A 19,933-nucleotide genomic window follows, 5' to 3' on the forward strand; every position below is an offset into this window, starting at 1 on the left:
CTTACTAAACTTTGCATAAAGTTGCTTTTCCCTTAGCACTTGCAGCACAACATGAAGATGCTCATCATGCTTCTCTTCTGTTTCCAAATACACCAAGATATCATCGATAAATATGACCACAAACCGATCCAAGTACGGCTAAAACACCCGATTCATTAAATCCATGAATGCTATCGGTGTATTAGTCAAACCAAAGGGCATAACCTGAAACTCGTAATGACCATATCCAGTTCTGAATGCCGTCTTGTAAATATCCACTTCTTTGACTCTCAACTGATGATATCCTGATCGAAGGTCGATCTTAGAAAATACCGAGGCTCCTCTTAGTTGGTCAAAAAGATCGTCGATTCTTGGTAACGGATACTAGTTCTTGATCGTCAGTTTATTCAACTATCGATAGTAAATACACATTCGCATGGTCCCATCTTTCTTCTTTACGAACAACACTGGTGCGCCCCACGGGGAAACACTTGGTCTTATAAACCCTCTATCCAACAGCTCCTGAATCTGTGCTTTCAATTCTTCCAACTCCTTTGGTGCCATCCTATAAGGCGCAATAGACACAGGAGTTGTTTCAGGTAACAAGTCGATTTTGAGTTCGACTTCTCTGTTCGGAGGTAATCCAAGAAGTTCCTCCAGAAATACATCTTGAAATTCCTTAATGGTCCTAACTGACTCCACAGTTATCCCCTCTGGTTCAACTTGACTTACAAATGCGAAGTACGCCTCACAACCTTTCCGAATCAACTTCTCGGCTCTTAAAGCCGAAACAACATTGGACAAATAATTCCTTCGTTCCCCTATGACCATTATCTCCTCATCTTCAGCAGTTCTTAGTACCATTCTCTTAGCAACACAATCCAACGTCACCCTATGCTTAGCTAGCCAGTCCATTCCCAAGATAAGATCAAATTCCCCAAATGACAGCTCCATCAAATCTCCTACAAATATCTTATCTTGTGTCTCTAAAGGCACCGCCCTAAAGAGTTTATCTACCTTAACCGAGTGTCCTAAAGGGCTTATCACCGATACCCCACTCACCGTCTCCTCGGAAAGCACACCCAAAGCTCCAGATACATCACAAGCAACATACGAGTGAGTGGAATCCACGTCAATCAAAGTAGTGTAAGGCATGCTATGAATGAAGAACGTACTGGTTATAACATCAGGAGCGTCACCCTCCTCACGATGTCGTACAGCATAAACCAACACCGGCTATCTAGCTTCAGCATGCCCAGCACCCCTGCCAGGTGCCCCACGTCCTCGTCCACTTCCATTGCCACCTCTACCTCACCCACGACCTTTCTGTGGTGGTGATTCTCCTCACTGTGGTTGAACATCCCTTTGTTCCGCAGCTAGTTCCTGAGCCGCTCTCCGAGGACATTCTCTGAACTTATGCTCCTTTAACCCACATCGAAAACATGCTCCAGTTCGCTTCCAGCACTCCCCCATATGCATCCTACCACAGTCCCTGCAAGCCTGCGGTAAAAAAGTATTCACTAGAACTGCTCGAACCGATTCTTCCATTCTAGCTCTTTTAACATACCTATTTGTAGCACTCTAGGGTCTAGAATCCCTCCTAAATCTGGGTCGATCCTTCTCACGATTCTGCCGTTCAGTTCTCTTTACGTTCTCAGCTATCTTTGCCTTTTCTACCAACGCAGCGAAATCACGCTCCCTCTGTGGAGCTATCAGTATCCTAAGCTCATCGCGGAGGCCATCCTCAAATCGAACACTGCACTCATATTTAGTCGCAACTATCCCGCTGGCGTATCGACTCAGACTCAAGAATTCTGCCTCATACACCGCAACAGTCTTATTACCCTGAGTCAGATTCAAAAATTCCTTTCGACGGGCATCCAGATAACTAGCTCCAACATACCTCCCCTTAAAAGCAGTCTTGAACAATTCCCAGGTTACTCGTTTAATCGGGGTACTCTCCCTCACGGTGATCCACCATTGGTATGCCTCGTCTCGTAGCAACGACACAGCCCCCTTCAGCTTTTGCTCCACAGAGCAATCTAAATCGTTCGTAACCCGCTCTGTTGCCTCTAGCCAATATTCAGCCACATTTGGGGCTACTCCAGATACGCCCCTAAAAACTTCTGCTCCGTTAGCCCGAAGTCACTCCGAGATGGATCCCCTATTTACTATCCCGGTGCTAGCTCCAGCAACCCTTTCTAAAACCCTTAACATTGCTTAGGACAAAGCATCATCCCCCGCAGCCTGATCATAAGACCCAATCTTAGTTTCCTGTGGCACGGATGCCTCCTCAACTGGCCAATGCCCTGAGGATGAAGATTCCGCTTGCACCCTTCCGCGACCACGTCCGCGGCCTCGTCCACGAGTTCCTCTTATACTCATATCGAATTATCTGATTACGAATTTTATGATATTAGTATAATATTCAATTGTTTATTACGAGATGTCTTATGGAAATATAGCAGTTCAAGGATTGTTTTCGCAACGTCGTAGCCTAGCTACAGTCTCATTCCTACCGTTTTACAGCTCTACCCCATCTAAAGTATCATAGTAGGGTCTCAGTTCTATTCATAACATCATATCATTATCACGTAAAAGAGAGTATACTTACAGACTTGGTGCCGGGGATTCAGTGTGCCACTTCTTTCTCTAAAAATAAAAAAACATGCATTTGATCACAACAAGTAGAAATTTTAATTTTGACTTGATTCACCCCTGTTTTGAATCTCTTGATTTTAGCCCCGTTTTAAAAAAACAAGAAAAAACTTGAACCATTTTATCATTTATACCTTGTAAAAAATCTTTGAAAAGAACTTTTCAAAACCATTCCCAAAAAATACCCCTCTTAGGCCTAATTTTTCGAAAAGATTTTCGGACCTGATCCACAGCCGAGTTGTTGTAACCTGGCCTTGATACCACTAAATGTAACACCCCAAACACAGCCCAGACGTTACGGCCGAATTCGACGTTCCACATTGAAGTTAAAAATCCATGTTTCATTTTGGCGCTTTAAAACCAACTTTTGTTAAGCTTAACCAAGTGAATAGAAGCTGGGCACTACGTAGAAATCCGTAACAGAGGAGCTGAGCCATAAAGGCTGCTTAAGTACCAAGCTCTTCGATTGGATCCAATCCTAGACATGCCCACAACCATTTCACACTTGGTTATAACGGGTTGAAATCTCTTTGAGTTGGTATCTTTGATAGATCGAATGATCGTGACGTTGTGTTATTTTAAAAACAAGTATCGATTTGAAACCGCGTTCTAAGTCTAGCCCATTTGAATTATTATCAACCAGTTTAAAGTTATTAAAAATAAAATAATCCCAGAAAAAGAGAAAAATAAATAAATAAATAAAGTTAAAATGGCCTTATTACAACCCAAAAATAAATAATAAATAAGGTAGACTAAATAAAACCAATCACTTATTTCAAAAGCCCAAAAGCGATCACTGTGGCCACTCTGAATCCCCTCCGGCTCCAAGTCCCCAAATCAAAGCTCACCTGCAAGGTTAAGGAAAGGGGTGAGTTTGGAAACTCAGTGTGCAACAAGCCTCTTTTAGAGCCCAAAACAATATCAGCCTGCTGGGCCTAAGCCTCAATTCAATCTCAGCATATACTGGACCAAAGCCTTTACATTATTCATATCACTGGGCCGAAGCCTTTACTGTAACAATATGGCCCATAGGACCTTTTCAATAATACATGCAACATCAATGAACATATGCAAGCCCATTTGGGGAGACTACTCAACCAACCACTCTCCACCCGTACCAACTAAGCTCTCCATGTGGGGAATAACTCAACCCACCCAACCAAACTCTCCACTGGCAGCATAGCTGCTTTATCATATAACTGGAGGCCTAGCCTCTTTTAATAACTGAGGCAAAAGCCCTTTTTGATAAACTGGGGCAAAAGCCTTTTTCGGTAAACTAAGGCATAGCCCTTTCGCACTTCCTCCATCCATATAAACCCAACCCATGCATAAATGAATACATCATATGCATATCATACATATCACGTGCATATCGTATCAGATCATATATATATCAAAATCTCATGCATCAAACTCATAATTAAACCCTAGGGGTAAAATGGTCATTTTTACCTAGGGGCAAAAAAGTCATTTTCATATTCGTAATTTTACCAAATATTAGGGTTCTCCGTGTTCATTATCAGTTACTAACAATTTAATGTGTTTTGATAGCGATTCTAGCCCATTCTTAGCGAAACCGAGTTATTGGGCCAAAAATCCCTAATGGGCCCTACATAGCCGAATTAGTCATCTAGGCCCATTTAACCCATTTCCATAATGGTCTTAGCCGTATTAATGCGCAAACTGACAAGATTCCAATTTCTACCAAATTTACCCAAATGGGCCCAGAAGCCCATTGGGCCCGATTTCAGCCCCTCGAGGCCCAACTTACCATCGTGCACCAAATCGTGCCCTTACCTGTTCCAACGATCCCGATCATCGAACTTAGCGAATCTAACTAACCTATGAGCGTTCGTATGCTCACGAGTCCTCGAAATGCCAGAATTTTGGCATTTCGATTTTTCGGCAAATATCGAGTTAAGCTACGAAAGAGGGTTCGTTACACACCTGTTTTGTGATGTTCACTAGCAAAAGTTTCCCACACCAACCTACAATTAACCATCACCATACTTAGTGTACAAATCATGCTTATCAAACCCAAAATCCACCCTACCATATTCAGCCAAAGAACCCCCTAATGGCCATAGATCACTTACCTTCACCGAGTCCGACGCTCGATCTAAGTTATCCAAATCGATACCCCAAGCCTTGCTGCTCCTCCAAAGTTATCTACTCCCCTATACAAACCATAAGAATCAAATGAAAAAGCCCAATAAGGCCTATATCTAAAATCGGCAACCTCCCTTAACTATAGGGGGTTTCGGCTTTTGTCAACAGTTACTACTGGATCGATTAGAGTACAAATACTTACCACCGTCTTCCTTTGTACCACTTAGAGTTTGACAGAAGAAGGAATTGGCCACCAAAAAGTGAAGAGAAAAGAAGGTTGCTGGTCAATAATGGAATCGACACAACCAAGCTTCACAGGTTTCAGCTTTTGTGGCTTTTCGGCAAAGGTGAAGATAAGAAAGGGTGTAGTAGATGAAGCGAAAGGGAATAATGGACTGGTTTCGAAAAAGAAAAGAATGGTTCTACGGTGTTCAAACAGAGGAAAATCGACACAACTATAGCCTAATGCCGAATATACAACCCTCAAATTCCCCCTAGCCGATTTCTCCTCCCTAATCCCCCCTATTCGGCCAAATCTAATCCCTCTTTCAAATCCCTAAAATCTCTCCCCTTATCACTCCTTAATCCATGCGTTTGACTGATTCAAACTCTCTCCCATAGAGTTCCATTCGGCTACAACTCCTGCATGCTCAAAGCATAAAAATTAACATCACATTTGCCATCACAGGGAATCGAACCCAGGTCTTCCCCCAACCACTTACACGCCACCTTTTTAGCTCCCTAGTGGCATCACTTAGCCACTTTACCAGAGGCTCTTTTGTGATACATTTTACCCACAATTTTTAATAAGACCACCTATCCAAATCCCCTAACTTCTTAGTCCAAAATTCAAAAATACTACCGGGTTTTGGCCAACACATGGGCCTTCCATAAGCCCATTTACACCCTCCAATTATGAATTTCACAACCAAATACCTAATTTTAAAAACTTTACCAAAATATCGAGAATCACGATAAAACTCGAAAATCAGGATATTACATTTATGGTAAAGGGTAAATGTTTCTTGGCTGATTTAATGCTACTGCCTGTTGATGAATTCGATATGATATTGGGAATGGATTGGTTAACCCAACATGATGTAGTGGTTAATTGTAAGTAGAAGTATATTGTGTTGAAATGTCAAGATGGTGAGTTACTTCATGTTGAATCTGATAAGCTAGATAGATTACTTAATATGATTTCAGCAATAGCAGCACAGAAATGTATGAGGAAGGGATATGATGCTTATCTTGCTTATGTGTTGGATACTATGGTAACCGAGTCAAAGATTCAATCTCTACCAATTGTATGTGAGTTTCTAGATGTGTTTTCAGAAGAATTGCCTGGCTTACCACCTGTCAGTGAAGTGAAATTCTCTATAGATTTAATTCTAGGAGCAACACCTATTTCGATAGCGCCTTATCGAATGGCTCCTGCCGAGTTAAAAGAGTTGAAGGTGCAGTTACAAGAATTAATTGACAGGGGTTTTGGTCGACCTAGTTTCTCAGAATGGGGATCTCCGATGTTATTTGTAAAGAAGAAAGATGGATCTTTAAGGTTATGTATTGATTACCAGTAACTCAACAAAGTCACTATAAAGAATAAATATCCACTACCTCGAATTGAGGACTTATTTGATCAGTTGAAGGGAGCTACTGTATTTTGAAAGATTGATCTTCATTCGGGTTATTACCAGCTCCGGGTGAAAGATTTAGATGTTCCAAAGACAGCTTTCAGAACTAGATATGGTCATTACGAATTCTTGGTGATGCCATGTGGATTAACAAATGCACCAGCAGTGTTTATGGATTTAATGAACAGGATTTTCAGACTGTACCTAGACAGGTTTGTCGTGGTATTCATAGATGATATTTTAGTTTATTCTCAAAGTGAAGATGAACATGTTGAACATTTGAGGGTTGTGTTGAAAACTTTACGGGAAAAACAATTATATGGCAAGTTTAGTAAATGTGAATTTTGGCTACGAGAAGTCAGCTTTCTTGGTCATATTGTATCTATTGAAGGCATCAGGGTTGATCCGAACAAAATTTTAGCAATTATTAATTGGAGTCCACCAAAGAACGTGTCAGAGGTTAGAAGTTTTCTAGGTCTAGCCGGATATTATCGGAGGTTTGTTAAAGGATTTTCAATGATTGCTTCTCCAATAACTCATTTGTTGCAGAAATATGTAAAATTCAAGTCGAATGATAAATGTCAGTAGAGTTTTGATAGACTGAAGACTTTGTTGACTGAAGCACCTGTGTTGGTACAACCTGAATCGGGTAAGGAATTTGTAATTTATAGTGATGCATCTTTAAATGATTTAGGTTGTATTTTGATGCAAGAAGGTAAAGTGGTTGCCTATGCTTCAAGACAACTTAAACCACATGAAACAAATAACCCGGTACATGATCTTGAGCTGACAGCCATATTGTTTGCATTGAAAATATGGCGGCATTATTTATATGGTGAAAAATCTCATATTTACACTGACCATAAAAGTCCGAAGTATTTAATGACACAAAAAGACTTGAATTTGAGGCAACGCAGGTGGCTTGAGTTAATAAAGGATTATGATTTGATTTATTGACTATCATCCGAGAAAGGCCAATGTTGTGGTGGATGCACTGAGCAGGAAATCTTTGTTTACTTTAAGAGCAATGAACACCCGGTTATCTTGTTCAGATGATGGTTCGGATGTAGCTGAATTGAAAGCTACACTGACATTTATACAACAAATTTATGAAGCACAAAAGAGTGACAATGAGTTGGAAGTTAAACGGGAACAATGTCAAAAGAATTCTAATTCAGAGTTTCAAATTGGGTTTGATAATTGTTTGTTGTTTAAAAATAGAATATGTGTTCTGAAGAACTCAGAACTGGTACAAAAGATTTTGTATGAAGCTCATAACGGTACAATGTCAGTTCATCCCAATAGTAATAAAATGTATAATGATTTGAAAAAGATGTATTGGTGGCTGAGAATGAAAAGAGATTTCTGAATTCGTAGCCAAATGTTTAATATGTCAACAAGTGAAAGATGAGCAGCAGGTGCCTTCAGGGTTATTACAGCCAATCAATATACCGGAGTGGAAATGGGAAAGGATTACCATGGACTTTGTAACGGGATTGCCTATGTCACCAAGAAAGAAAGATGCCATTTGGGTAGTTGTTGACAGGTTAACAAAATCGGCACATTTTATACCGGTACGTATGGACTTCTCATTGGATAAATTAGCCGAATTGTATATCTCTAAAATTGTTAGATTGCATGGTGTACCGATTTCTATTGTTGCTGATAGAGATCCTCGGTTTACATCCTGATTTCTGTATAAATTGCAAGAAGCACTAGGAACACAGTTGCATTTTAGTACTGCATTCCATCCTCAAACTAATGGTCAATCAGAATGGGTGATCTAGATATTAGAAGACATGTTACGGTGTTGTGTACTTGAATTTGAAGGTAACTGGGAAAGGTATTTGCCTAAAATAATAGCTACCAATTTAGTATTAAAATGGCACCGTATGAAGCTTTATATGATCAGAAATGTAAAACACCATTGTACTGGACAGAGTTCAGTGAAAAGAAGATTCATGGCATTGATTTAATTTGAGAAATTGAAGAAAAGGTAAATGTGATACAAGACAGCCTGAAAGCACTTCAGACAGACAAAAGTCTTATGCTGATCTTAAAAGAAAGGAAATTCAGTTTAAGATTGGTGATAAGGTATTCTTGAAAGTGTCACCCTGAAAGAAAGTTCTCCGTTTTGGTCGTAAAAGAAAATTATGTCCTCGGTTTATTGGACCATATGAGATCATTGAAATAATTGGACTGGTAGCTTATCGGTTAGCATTACCGCCAAAACTTGAAAGAATTCACAATGTTTTTCATGTGTCAATGTTAAGACGGTATCGGTCGGACCCATTACATGTTATCTCTCCAACAGAAGTAGAAATTCAGCCCGACATGACATAGTGAGGAACCAATTAAGATCTTAGCACGGGAAACAAAAGAATTGAGAAATAAAAAGATAGCACTGGTAAAGGTTCTTTAGAAGAAACATGGAATTGAAAAAGCTACTTGGGAACCTGAAGATATCATGAAAAGGCAGTACCCGAATCTTTTCACTAGTAAGATTTTCGAGGACGAAAATCCTTAAGGGGGGAGAGTTGTAACCGCGCAATTTCAGTGAAATCGAAATAGTGGTTTCAAGACCAAAAATTCGAGTCCGAAAAATGAAATTATTTAAATTTCATAAAATTATAGGTATTAAGATAGGAATATTGCATGAAAATTTTTATTGAAAATTTTTATCAATTATGTGTCTAATTGCAAAAGGACTAAATTGAATAAAATGTCAAAGTTGAATTCTAGTAGTTATAAGGATTAAATAGCTATAGAATTAAAAATGAGAAGTCCTCATATGGCAATTAGACCATTGATGAAAAACATGTAGATATTTTTAATGAGTCATCCATGGAAAAATTGAAAAAGGTTAAGGACTAAATTGGAAATTGAATTAAATAAAGTATGACAAATGATTAAATAGAATTAAATCCATTTTATATCATCTTATTCTTCCTAAAATAAATGAAAACCTTAGGAGAGAGAAAGGAAATTTCTCATGCTTGATTTGGTAAATTCTATGTCCCGTTTTTAGTGATTTTTATATTTTTAAGATCGGGAAAGCTTAATTTCTTTATTTGGGTGATTAAATTGAAAGAAAATCAAAGTTTAGAAAATTACCCATGGATGAATATGCTGTAAATTGAAAGTTTTTGATAGAAAATGAAAGATTGTTGATAGATAAATCACTTTTACAATGTGATTTTTAGTGAAAACAAGTGTAGGGACTAAATTGCAACGTAGTGAAATTCTAGGAAAAATTATGAAAATTATGAAATACATGTGCTGTAAAAGTTATATTGAAATTTTGAATAAGCTTGGAATAAAGAGTAAATTGCATGAATTTCAATTTCCGAGCCTAGGGATGAAATTGGAATTAATCAAAAGTTTAGGGGCAAAATGGTACTTTTTCCTAAAATGTGAAGTGGGCTTGATTGAATGTAAAAATCATAGAATTGATGATTAAATTTATTTATATGGATCCAAAAGTGTCGAATAAAGAAAAAGATCGAGGGAAAGAAAAAGTTTCGGATTAGTAGATACGATCAATTGTCGAGGTAAGTTCGTATAACTAAATTAAGCATGTAAATGTGTTGAATTGATTGTTGAATATTGTGCATTATGATTTGTAATTGGTATGTACATGTAATAAATCAATCTTGAGTTGTGATTTACATGTAAATGATGAAATATTACATGAATCTGTTTGAATATTGATTTTTGATTGGATATGAGATCCTGTATATGTTGCAGTAACGGTTGTTCCGAAAGGGATAATCTTTTGATCTCATTAGGAAAAGGAATGTAACCCGAAAGGGTGATACTTGAAAAGGATTTATGTACCCAAATGGTACAACTTGAAAAGGTTATGTACACTTTTTGTATACCATATGAAAAGGAAAGGTATACTTTGTGTATACCAAATGAAAAGGAAATGTATACTTTGTGTATACCATATGAAAAGGAAAGGTATACTTTGTGTATACCACTTGAAAAGGAAAGGTACACTATATGTGTACACTTGAAAAGGTTATGTGCACTTTGAGTGTACAAATTGAAAAGGGCATGTACACTTCGTGTGTACCACTTGAAAAGGGAATGTGCACCTCGAGTGTACAACTAGAAAAGGAAAAATCCATTGGAAATTCAAAAATTCAACGAAAATGTATTAACAAGTGAAATAAGAAGAAATGACATGATGAGCTCATCTATGCATAATAAAATTTTTGTACTAACCAATTTTGGTTGAATGATTGTGTTTAGGTCATATTTGCTAGTTTGCTAAATTGATGGATAAATTGCTTTATGTGTGATTTACTTGTTATATATGAGTGGTAAGTGTAGTTTAGTTATATGAACTTACTAAGCATTAATGCTTACTAGGTTTATTTTTCCTGTTTTATAGTGCTCGAAGCTCGTGAAGGTTGGATTGGGTCAGAGCTATCATCACACTATCAACTCCTTAATTTTGGTATAAATGATAAACTCATTTTGATATAATGACATGTATAGACTATTAAGGCCAAATGGTGTAGTAACATGTTTGCTTACAATCTAGCCATTGGAATGGCTAGTAATATATATTTTGTGGTAATGTGGTATGTTCATGTTCAACAAGATACAAATCACCTGTCATAAAACTTGATTTACAAACCAATGTAAAGGTAAGCTTTAAAGTATGTTTAAAAGTTGGAAATGTTAGATTGAATGATGGAAATTAGTTGAAATGGATGGTATATATTTATAAGTTTTCATGTAGGAAAATGGTTAAGCTTGGGTGAGAAATAGGGCTAGGAAATGACCTTATTTTATCAACATGGGTAAGACACACGGGCATGTGTCTAGACCGTGTGTGACACACGGACAGCCCACGGGCGTGTGAAATGACCGTGTGTCCTCTGGATATTTAAATATGAAGTCAGGATAGTACACGGGCAGAAGACACGGTCGTGTGTCTTGGTCGTGTGAAGGACACGGGTTTCAAGAATGGTCGTGTGTCAAAATCGTGTAAAATGGCATAAAAATGGTGAAAAATCAGTGTACCACACAGCCTAGCCACATGGGCGTGTGCCCAGGCCGTGTACCCCTCGATACTTAAGAAATTGTAAGTCCCAATTCCACATGGGCTGGCCACATGGCCATGGGATTCCCACGGGCTAGCCCCACGGCCATGTCCCAGGCCACACGGGCGTGTGCCCCTATCTTCAAGGAAAAATTTTCAAAGTTGTCGGTTTAGTCCTGAACCATTTCCAAAGCATGTATTGGGCACTGTAGGCCCATATTAGGGACTTTAAGTTGAATATTTGAAAAGAATTGATTTGAAATACATATTTATAAATTGGTTGTGTATAATTGTTAGTGTACAAATCCGATAATGCCTCGAAACCCTATTCTAGTGACGGATACGGGTTAGGGGTGTTACAACCCAAGCCATTTAAAGATGCGTCACTATAAATAAAAAAGTCTTTACCCAGTTCTGGCTAAACTAGTACTAGATCTTCGGTCAAAAGGGCTTTCAACTGATCAAAACTTTTCTAACACTTTTCTAACCACTCGAACTTAACATCCTTCTGCAATAGCTTCGTCATCGGGGCTGCAATCGTGGAGTAACCTTTCACGAACCATCTATAAAAACCAGCAAGTCCCAGAAAACTTCGGAATTCAAAATTTTTTTCTGAGGTTTTAATCAAGTATGGGTGAAATTTTACTCAGATCAACCCGAATACTCGATGCTGATTCAATATGCCCGAAAACTGACTTCGCTTAACCAGAATTCACATTTACTGAACTTTGCATACAACTTTTTATCTCGAAAAGTCTGTAACACAAGTTCAGATGTTTGGCATGTTCGGTTTCATCACGAGAGTAAATCATGTCATCTATGAACACAACCACAAACCGATCCAGATATGGTCTAAAGATCCGATTCATCAAATCCATGAAAACAACAGGTGCATTAGTAAGTCCAAAAGGCATAACCAAAAACTCATAATGTCCATACCTCGTTCAAAAAGTAGTCTTCGGCACATCAGAGTCTTTAACTCGCAACTGATAGTAGCCTGATCCCAAATGTATCTTCGAGAACACTGTGGCTCCCTTCAATTGGTCAAACAAATTGTCAATCCGCGGCAATGGGTATTTATTCTTTATAGTCACATTATTGAGCTGTCTATAATCAATGAACATTCTCATAGTTCCATTTTTCTTTTTCACAAACAACATCGGTGTACCCCATGGTGAGAAACTCGGTCGCGCAAACCTTCTATCAATCAACTCTTGTAACTGAGCTTTCAATTCTTTTAATTATGTAGGTTCCATTTTGTACAGAGCTATAGATATTGGAGTCGTCCCAGGCATTAACTCAATACCAAACTCTACCTTCCAATTAGGTGGCAAACCTAGTAATTCTTTAGGAAACACATCTGAATACTTGCGCACAATAGGAACTGATTCAATGTTCCTTTCAGCCACTTTACTATCAAGCACATATGCAAAGTAAGCTTCACGGCCTTTTCTCACATATTTCTGAGCTAACATCGAAGAAATCATTGCTGGTAACCTATTCAGATCATTAGATTCAATCCGAATAATCTCATCATTCTAGCACCATAAATCAATGGTCTTTTTTTTGCAGTTTACAATAGCATCATGCAAAGTCAACCAATCCATATCCAAAATTATGTCAAACTCATCAAATGAAAACAACATCAAGTCAGTCAGAAAGCACGAATCTCGAACCATCAAGGGACAATTCTTACACACTTTGTCAACCATAACATACCGGCCCAAGGGGTTTGACACTCTAATCACAAACTTAGTAGACTCAATAGATAAAGTCTTATTGAATACTAATGTCTCACACACATAAAAATGAGTAGAACCAGGATCAATTAATGCAATAACATTAGTATCATAAAGAGTGAATGTACCAAGAATGACATTTGGGGATGAACCCTCCTCACGTGCGCGAATAGCATAGGCTCTAGCAGGTGCATGAGCCTCAGATCTGACTGCTGTATCTTTAGTCCATCTCTGACTGCCACTCGCATTACCCACATTTCTGGGTGGTCTACCTCGAGCTGCAGTATTACTCGATCTCGTATTCTGCACTGGATTTTCTTCAGCTAACACTGGGCAATCACGAATATATTGATCCATCGACCCACATTTAAAAAAGCCCGATCATGCAACCTGCAACTGTCGAGATGTCATTTGCTGCAATGTTTACACTCAGGTTGATTTGATCTAAAGTTTCCCCACACTAGCTACTAAGGTAGCACTCGAGTATAGAGGTGGTCTACTCTGATCCCATCTAGAATAACCCGAAGTGGCTTTGGACCGGCTGAAATCATCCCGAAACTTCTTTGGTGCCGACTGGAATGACTTACCGGATGTTCTTTTACATGCATCTCTAGCTTCAAAGTCAGCTTTTCTTTTCTCTTTCCCAAGCTCTTCAGCTTTGCAGGCTCGCTCAACCAGTACCACAAACTCTTTCATCTCAAGTATGCCAACTAACAGTTTAATGTCTTTGTTCAGCCCATCTTCAAATCTTTTACACATTATGGTTTTGGTAGAAACACACTCTCGGGCATACCGATTGAGTCTCACAAATTTCTGCTCATACTCTGTCATGGTCATCCGACCCTGTTTCAGCTCCAGAAATTATTTGCACTTCTGGTCAATAAATCTCTGGAAATAACCCAGGATTAATCCCAACATCTTTGAAAACTTTGAAAAATGCCACTTGAAGTAGGGCACATGCTCGTGTAGCCATTATGACATGGCTGTGCTGAAGGCCCTTGTGGTTCACACGGCCTAAGCACAAGGGGACACGCTTGTGCCCTGAGCCCGTGTGAATTACATTCCAAATTCAAACCTACAGGAGTTTTCACATTGCCTGACACACGCCCGTGTCCATGGTGTAACAAACCTTACCCGTATCTGATACCGGGACAGGGTTCGAGGCGTTACCAGACTTAAACATTCACAAACATGCAAAACCAGGCCACAAAATTTTTTCCAAATTAAAACTTTTCAAACACACGCGTATCGTCCTGATAAGTCACAATTTATACATATTTTTATCCCATGCTTAGCACATTTTTGGATGAATTATCATTAGATTTTTGGAATTTGGTGCTCCTAATCCTTTAATTTCATATTTTATGCTTAGGTGAACATAGGAGAGTAAAAAGAGTGAGAAATGGGCCAAAAACGGAGAAAATGGGTCAACGTGGGAAATCAACAAGGCCTGGACTTCTTCACACGGGTAGACCACACGTCCGTGTCTATTTAACAGAATCTAATACGGGTTCAAGCACTTGCACACGGGCGTGGTACACGGCCATGTCCCTGTCAATCCCAAGTCTAGTTCTATTCAGAAAATGCCACTTTTGAGGGTTTGGAAGCATTCTAAAGCCTATATAAACACCATAGAAGGGCACATAGAATAGGACACGGAGTAGGAGGCAAGGAATTACTCGAAGAAAGCCGATTGATCCATTTCAGAAGCCGGTTTCTCCTTCAAGATTGAAGATCTCCCTTCAATTTCCTTCAAGGGTTTTTGGGTTTTCTTTATGTTTTGTTATTATTATTCTTCTACGATTTTTTCTTTTACACATATGAACTAAATCCCCTAAATACCTAAGGGGGATGAAACCTAAGACTGATCTTGTTACTATTTTCTGAATTATATGATAAATACTTGATTTGTTCTTAATTATGTGTTCTTAATTCTTAATTTAATATTCCAGGATATTGAGTCAAGTATTGATGTGCTTATTCGGAGGAGCAAAAGTCTCTGTCTAAGAGTAGATCTAGCATAATTAAGCGGAGTTGATTGCACCCCTAGACATAGGGCGATATAAATCTGCCGGGTTAGGGTCAAACCTAATAAGGGAATCCATAGATCGAGTTAATGCAACACTAGGGGTTTTTATTAGAAAGAGATTTCAGTTAATTAGCCTAGGGTTAGACGTTGTTAGTCTCGAGAGAGATAATAATATAAATTAGGGATTTCTACAGATCGAGTCAAGTGAATAAATCATCTAGTTCAGAGTCAAATAACAAGTGAGGTCTAGGTGGATTCTTCCTTGGGTATTGTCTAAATCAATCAATTTTCTCAAAATTATTTCCTCAATTTACTTTTTGTGCATTCTTAGTTTAGTTAATTAGTTTAGATAAAGTAAATCCCCTTATTTTTAAGCTAGATAAAAAAATAAGGTTAATACTAGTACTTTTAGTTCTTGTGAGTTCGACATTCCGGTCTTGCTATAAGTTGTACTACTATTCGATAGGTGCGCTTACCTTTATCGTGATAATATTTAGTTTTAAGTACGATCAATCATAAATATAAAACTTATCACGCACATCAAGTTTTTGGCGCCGTTGCCGGGGAACAAGATATTAGGAACGCTTAATTTTTATTACTTTAGCCATTTATTTTATTGCAATTTAAATTTTATTTTGTTTAGATTACTAAATTTTCTTCTATTTACTTTTGGCAGGTTTGTATAGTTTATGACTAGAAGAAACCCATCAAGACCATTACTTTTTGATAGTGAGATCGAAAGCGCAGCTCGTAGAAACCGAAGAGAAATAAGGCAAAGCCTACAATACATAGAGGAAGGGCAAGAGGACGATATTCAACCCACAACCGAGGAGATGGCTGAAAATCAGGAAAATTCGCTACCTCCAGCGATTGCTGCTGATCCAGTAAATCAGAATCCTGCTCCTCGTACTATGTATGATTATGCTAAACCTAATTTAACAAGAACTGAATCGAGTATAGTTAGGCCTGCTATTGCTGCAAATAATTTTGAACTGAAACCTAACACGATTCAAATGATACAATAGTTTGTTCATTTTGATGGTTTGCAAGATGAGGATCCAAACACTCACTTAGAGAATTTTCTGGAACTTTGTGACACTTTTAAAATTAATGGCATTTTTTATAATGCCGTTCGCCTTCGATTATTTTCCTTTTCGTTGAGGAATAAGGCTAAACAGTGGTTGAACTCGTTACCACGAGGGTCGATCACTACTTGCGAACAAATGACCGAATATTTTTTACTTAAATATTTTTCGCCGGCTAAAACAGCTAAATTGAGGAATGATATCTCTTCTTTTGTGTAGATGGATCTAGAAACTCTTTATGATGCATGAGAGAGATACAAGGATCTATTGAGAAGGTGCCCTCACCTTGGGTTACCACTTTGGCTACAGGTTCAAACTTTTCAAAATGGCCTGAATCCTTCGATTAGACAGATGATTGAAGCAGCTGCTAGTGGGCTATCAATAATAAGACACCTGAAGAGGCTTATGAATTTATAGAAGAGATGTCACTGAATAATTATCAGTGGCAAGTCATGAGGACAAAGCCAACGAAAGCGGCCGGTGTTTTTAACGTCAATTCGGTCACTATGCTCTCTAATCAGGTAGAACTTTTGAATAAAAAAATTGATGGTTTACTTGGTTCTTAAAAGGCTCATCCAGTAATGCAGTACAATGCAAATAGAGGTGGAACAAGCAATTCAGAATACCCACACTATAGCCACAACATGGAAAATGAGCAATTGAATTATATGGGTAATAATCCTCGACCTCAAAATAATCCTTATAGTAACAATTATAATGCAGGTTGGAGAAACCATCCCAACTTCTCGTGGGGTGGCCAAGGAAATCAAAGGCCACAACATCCCCCAAGTTTTCAACAACCACCTTACCAACAGGAAAAGAAGCAGACCCTTGAAGAGATGCTAATGAAATTTATCTCGGTGTTAGAACTCGTTTTCAAAATACCGAAATAGTAGTTAAAAATCAACAAGTTTTGATCCAAGGGCTTGAAACTCAGATAGGCCAGCTTGCTAAATTGATTTCAGAAAGACCACCAAGAAGTCTACCTAGTAACACCGAACCCAATCCAAAAGACCATGTGAAAGCAGTTACACTAAGGAGTGGGAAAGTGTTAGCTGAATCTAAAAAGAAGCCACCACAAGAAGCCGACAGAAACGAATGAGAGGAAGTAAAACCTGAAAGCAATGACAATCCAATGCCAAATGAATATAAACCACCAATCCCATATCCAGCAAAGTTGAAGAAAGACCGCATGGATGCACAATTTGGTAAATTTCTTAAACTTTTTAAACAATTGTATATTAACTTACCTTTTATTGAAGCTATATCGTAGATGCCTACATATGCAAAATTTTTAAAGGAGCTTCTAACAAACAAAAGGAAATTTGAAGACCTATCTACAGTGGAACTTAATGAGTGCTCGTCCATACTCCAAAATAAACTGCCAACCAAACTGAAAGATCCAGGAAGTTTTACTATTCCCTGCTTAATTGGTAGTTTGAATGTTGATAAGGCACTAGCTGATTTAGGCTCTAGCATTAATTTGATGCCATATAAAATGCTTAAACAACTTGTTCTTGGGGAATCTAAACCTACTAGGATGAGTATTCAACTAGCTGATAGATCTGTTAAATATCCTAGGGGTATTATAGAGGACGTACTTGTAAAAGTAGATAAATTTATATTCCCTGTTGATTTCGTTGTGCTTGACATGGATGAAGATGTTGAAGTGCCTTTAATCTTAGGTTGTCCATTTTTATCCACTGCTAGGGCTATTATTGATGTGGGTGATGGTAAATTGGTACTTAGAGTAGGTGACGAAGAGATTATTTTTAAAATTTCTTTTCAGGAAATCGTACATAAGGACATGTCGGAACTGTGTCTTGCCCAAGGAGAGGAGGTAGATGATGATGATTCTGAGATAGGTAAGATAAATGCTGAACTAAATTCCAATGAACCCTCCCCAAGACAAGCAGAATATGATGGTATTAAGGTAAACAATGAACTTAAAAAAAACCCTCTATTGAAGAACCTCCCAAACTGGAACTTAAACAATTGCCAAATCACTTGGAATACGCATTCCTTGGAAATAATTCTACATTACCAGTGATTATTGCTTCTAACTTGCAACCCAAGGAGAAAGAGGAATTGCTCCAAGTATTAAGAGAACATAAAAGAGCCATAGCTTGGAAAATTTCTGACATTAAAGGGATCAACCCTTCTTTTTGCACCCACAAAATTTTAATGGAAGATGATTATAAGCCATGTGTACAAGCTCAAAGACGAATTAACCTCAACATGAAAGAAGTTGTTAAAGCTGAGGTAATTAAACACTTAAATGCTAGAATAATTTATCCTATTTCTGACAGTTCTTGGGTAAGTCTAGTGCAGGTTGTTCCTAAGAAAGGATGCATGACTGTTGTAGCCAATGAGAAGAATAAATTAATCTCAACAAGGACAGTCATAGGTTGGAGGGTTTGCATTGACTATAGGAAGCTGAATGACGCCACGAGAAAAGATCACTTCCCCCTTCCATTCATCGAGCAAATGTTGGAAAGATTATCCAGGCACATGTACTACTACTTTTTAGACGGACTCTCTGGTTATTTTCAAATCCCAATAGCTCCTGAAGATCAAGAAAAGACAACATTCCCATGTCCATACGGTATGTTTGCTTATCGTAGAATGCCTTTTGGATTATGTAATGCTCCTGCTACTTTCAACACTGCATGGTGGCCATTTTTGACGAACTTGTTGAAGACATCATGAAGGTATTTATAGATGATTTCTCGATATTCGGTAACTCTTTCCATCTTTGCCTTAAAAATTTGAAACGAGTTTTAATAAGATGTGAGGAAATGAACCTTGTCCTTAACTGGGAAAAATGTCACTTTATAGTTCAAAAAGGTATTGTGTTAGGACATAAAATTTCTAGTAAATGGATTGAGGTTGATAAATCTAAGATTGAAACCATTGAAAAACTACCTCCCCCTAGTTCGGTTAAGGCTATTAGAAGCTTTTTAGGACATGCTGGGTTTTATAGAAGATTTATTAAAGAATTTTCTAAAATAACTAAGCCTTTGACTAAATTACTAAAAAAAGATGTGCCTTTTAATTTTGATCAGGAATCTATAGAGGCATTTAATATTTTAAAGGATAAATTGATTAATGCTCCAATTATAATCGCACCTGATTGGAATTTACCTTTCGAACTAATGTGTGATGCAAGTGATTTTGAAGTAGGTGCAGTTTTGGGGTAGCAAAGAGACAAGCATTTTCAACCTATCTATTATGCTAGCAAAACTTTGATAGCCGCACAAGAAAACTACACCACCACGGAGAAAGAGCTACTAGCTGTGGTTTTTGCATTCGATAAATTTAAGCCATATCTAATATTGTCTAGAGTTGTCATTTATACTGACCATTCTGCTCTTCGCTACCTTTTAACTAAGACTGATGCAAAACCTTGACTTATTCGATGGAATCTGTTATTACAAGAATTTGACTTGGAGATTCAGGATAAGAAATGAGCTAAAAATCTCGTGGCTGATCATCTTTCCAAGCTTGAAAATTCAAGTACCAAAGAGCCAGATGAAGTTGAAATAAATGACTCATTTCCTGAAGAACAATTTTTTGCTATATTTGATTCTAAGGTACCTTGGTTTGCAGACATTGTGAATTTTTTAGCCTCTAACATTACCCCG

The 19,933-nt window shown here is 38.0% G+C and overlaps 1 protein-coding gene and 1 non-coding gene across 2 annotated transcripts in view; one reads left to right on the top strand and one right to left on the bottom strand.

Moving 5' to 3' along the window:
- The first annotated feature begins 5,750 nt into the window (after window positions 1–5,750).
- The window catches only part of LOC107919864 (uncharacterized), a 59,768-nt gene continuing 45,585 nt past the window's right edge, over window positions 5,751–19,933 (top strand). The window contains exons 1-6 of the mRNA XM_016849270.1: window positions 5,751–5,859; window positions 5,953–6,271; window positions 6,569–6,839; window positions 7,354–7,582; window positions 7,782–7,954; window positions 18,079–18,222. Of these exons, the coding sequence (XP_016704759.1) occupies window positions 5,751–5,859; window positions 5,953–6,271; window positions 6,569–6,839; window positions 7,354–7,582; window positions 7,782–7,954; window positions 18,079–18,222 (1,245 nt within the window). The remainder of the gene's footprint in view (window positions 5,860–5,952; window positions 6,272–6,568; window positions 6,840–7,353; window positions 7,583–7,781; window positions 7,955–18,078; window positions 18,223–19,933) is intronic.
- LOC121216908 (small nucleolar RNA R71) lies at window positions 16,476–16,582 on the bottom strand. Its single transcript, XR_005913115.1, has one exon. It is a non-coding gene; the product is annotated as a small nucleolar RNA R71 (small nucleolar RNA).

This window comes from Gossypium hirsutum, chromosome A02 (genome assembly GCF_007990345.1).
Source record: "Gossypium hirsutum isolate 1008001.06 chromosome A02, Gossypium_hirsutum_v2.1, whole genome shotgun sequence".
NCBI lineage: Eukaryota > Viridiplantae > Streptophyta > Magnoliopsida > Malvales > Malvaceae > Gossypium > Gossypium hirsutum.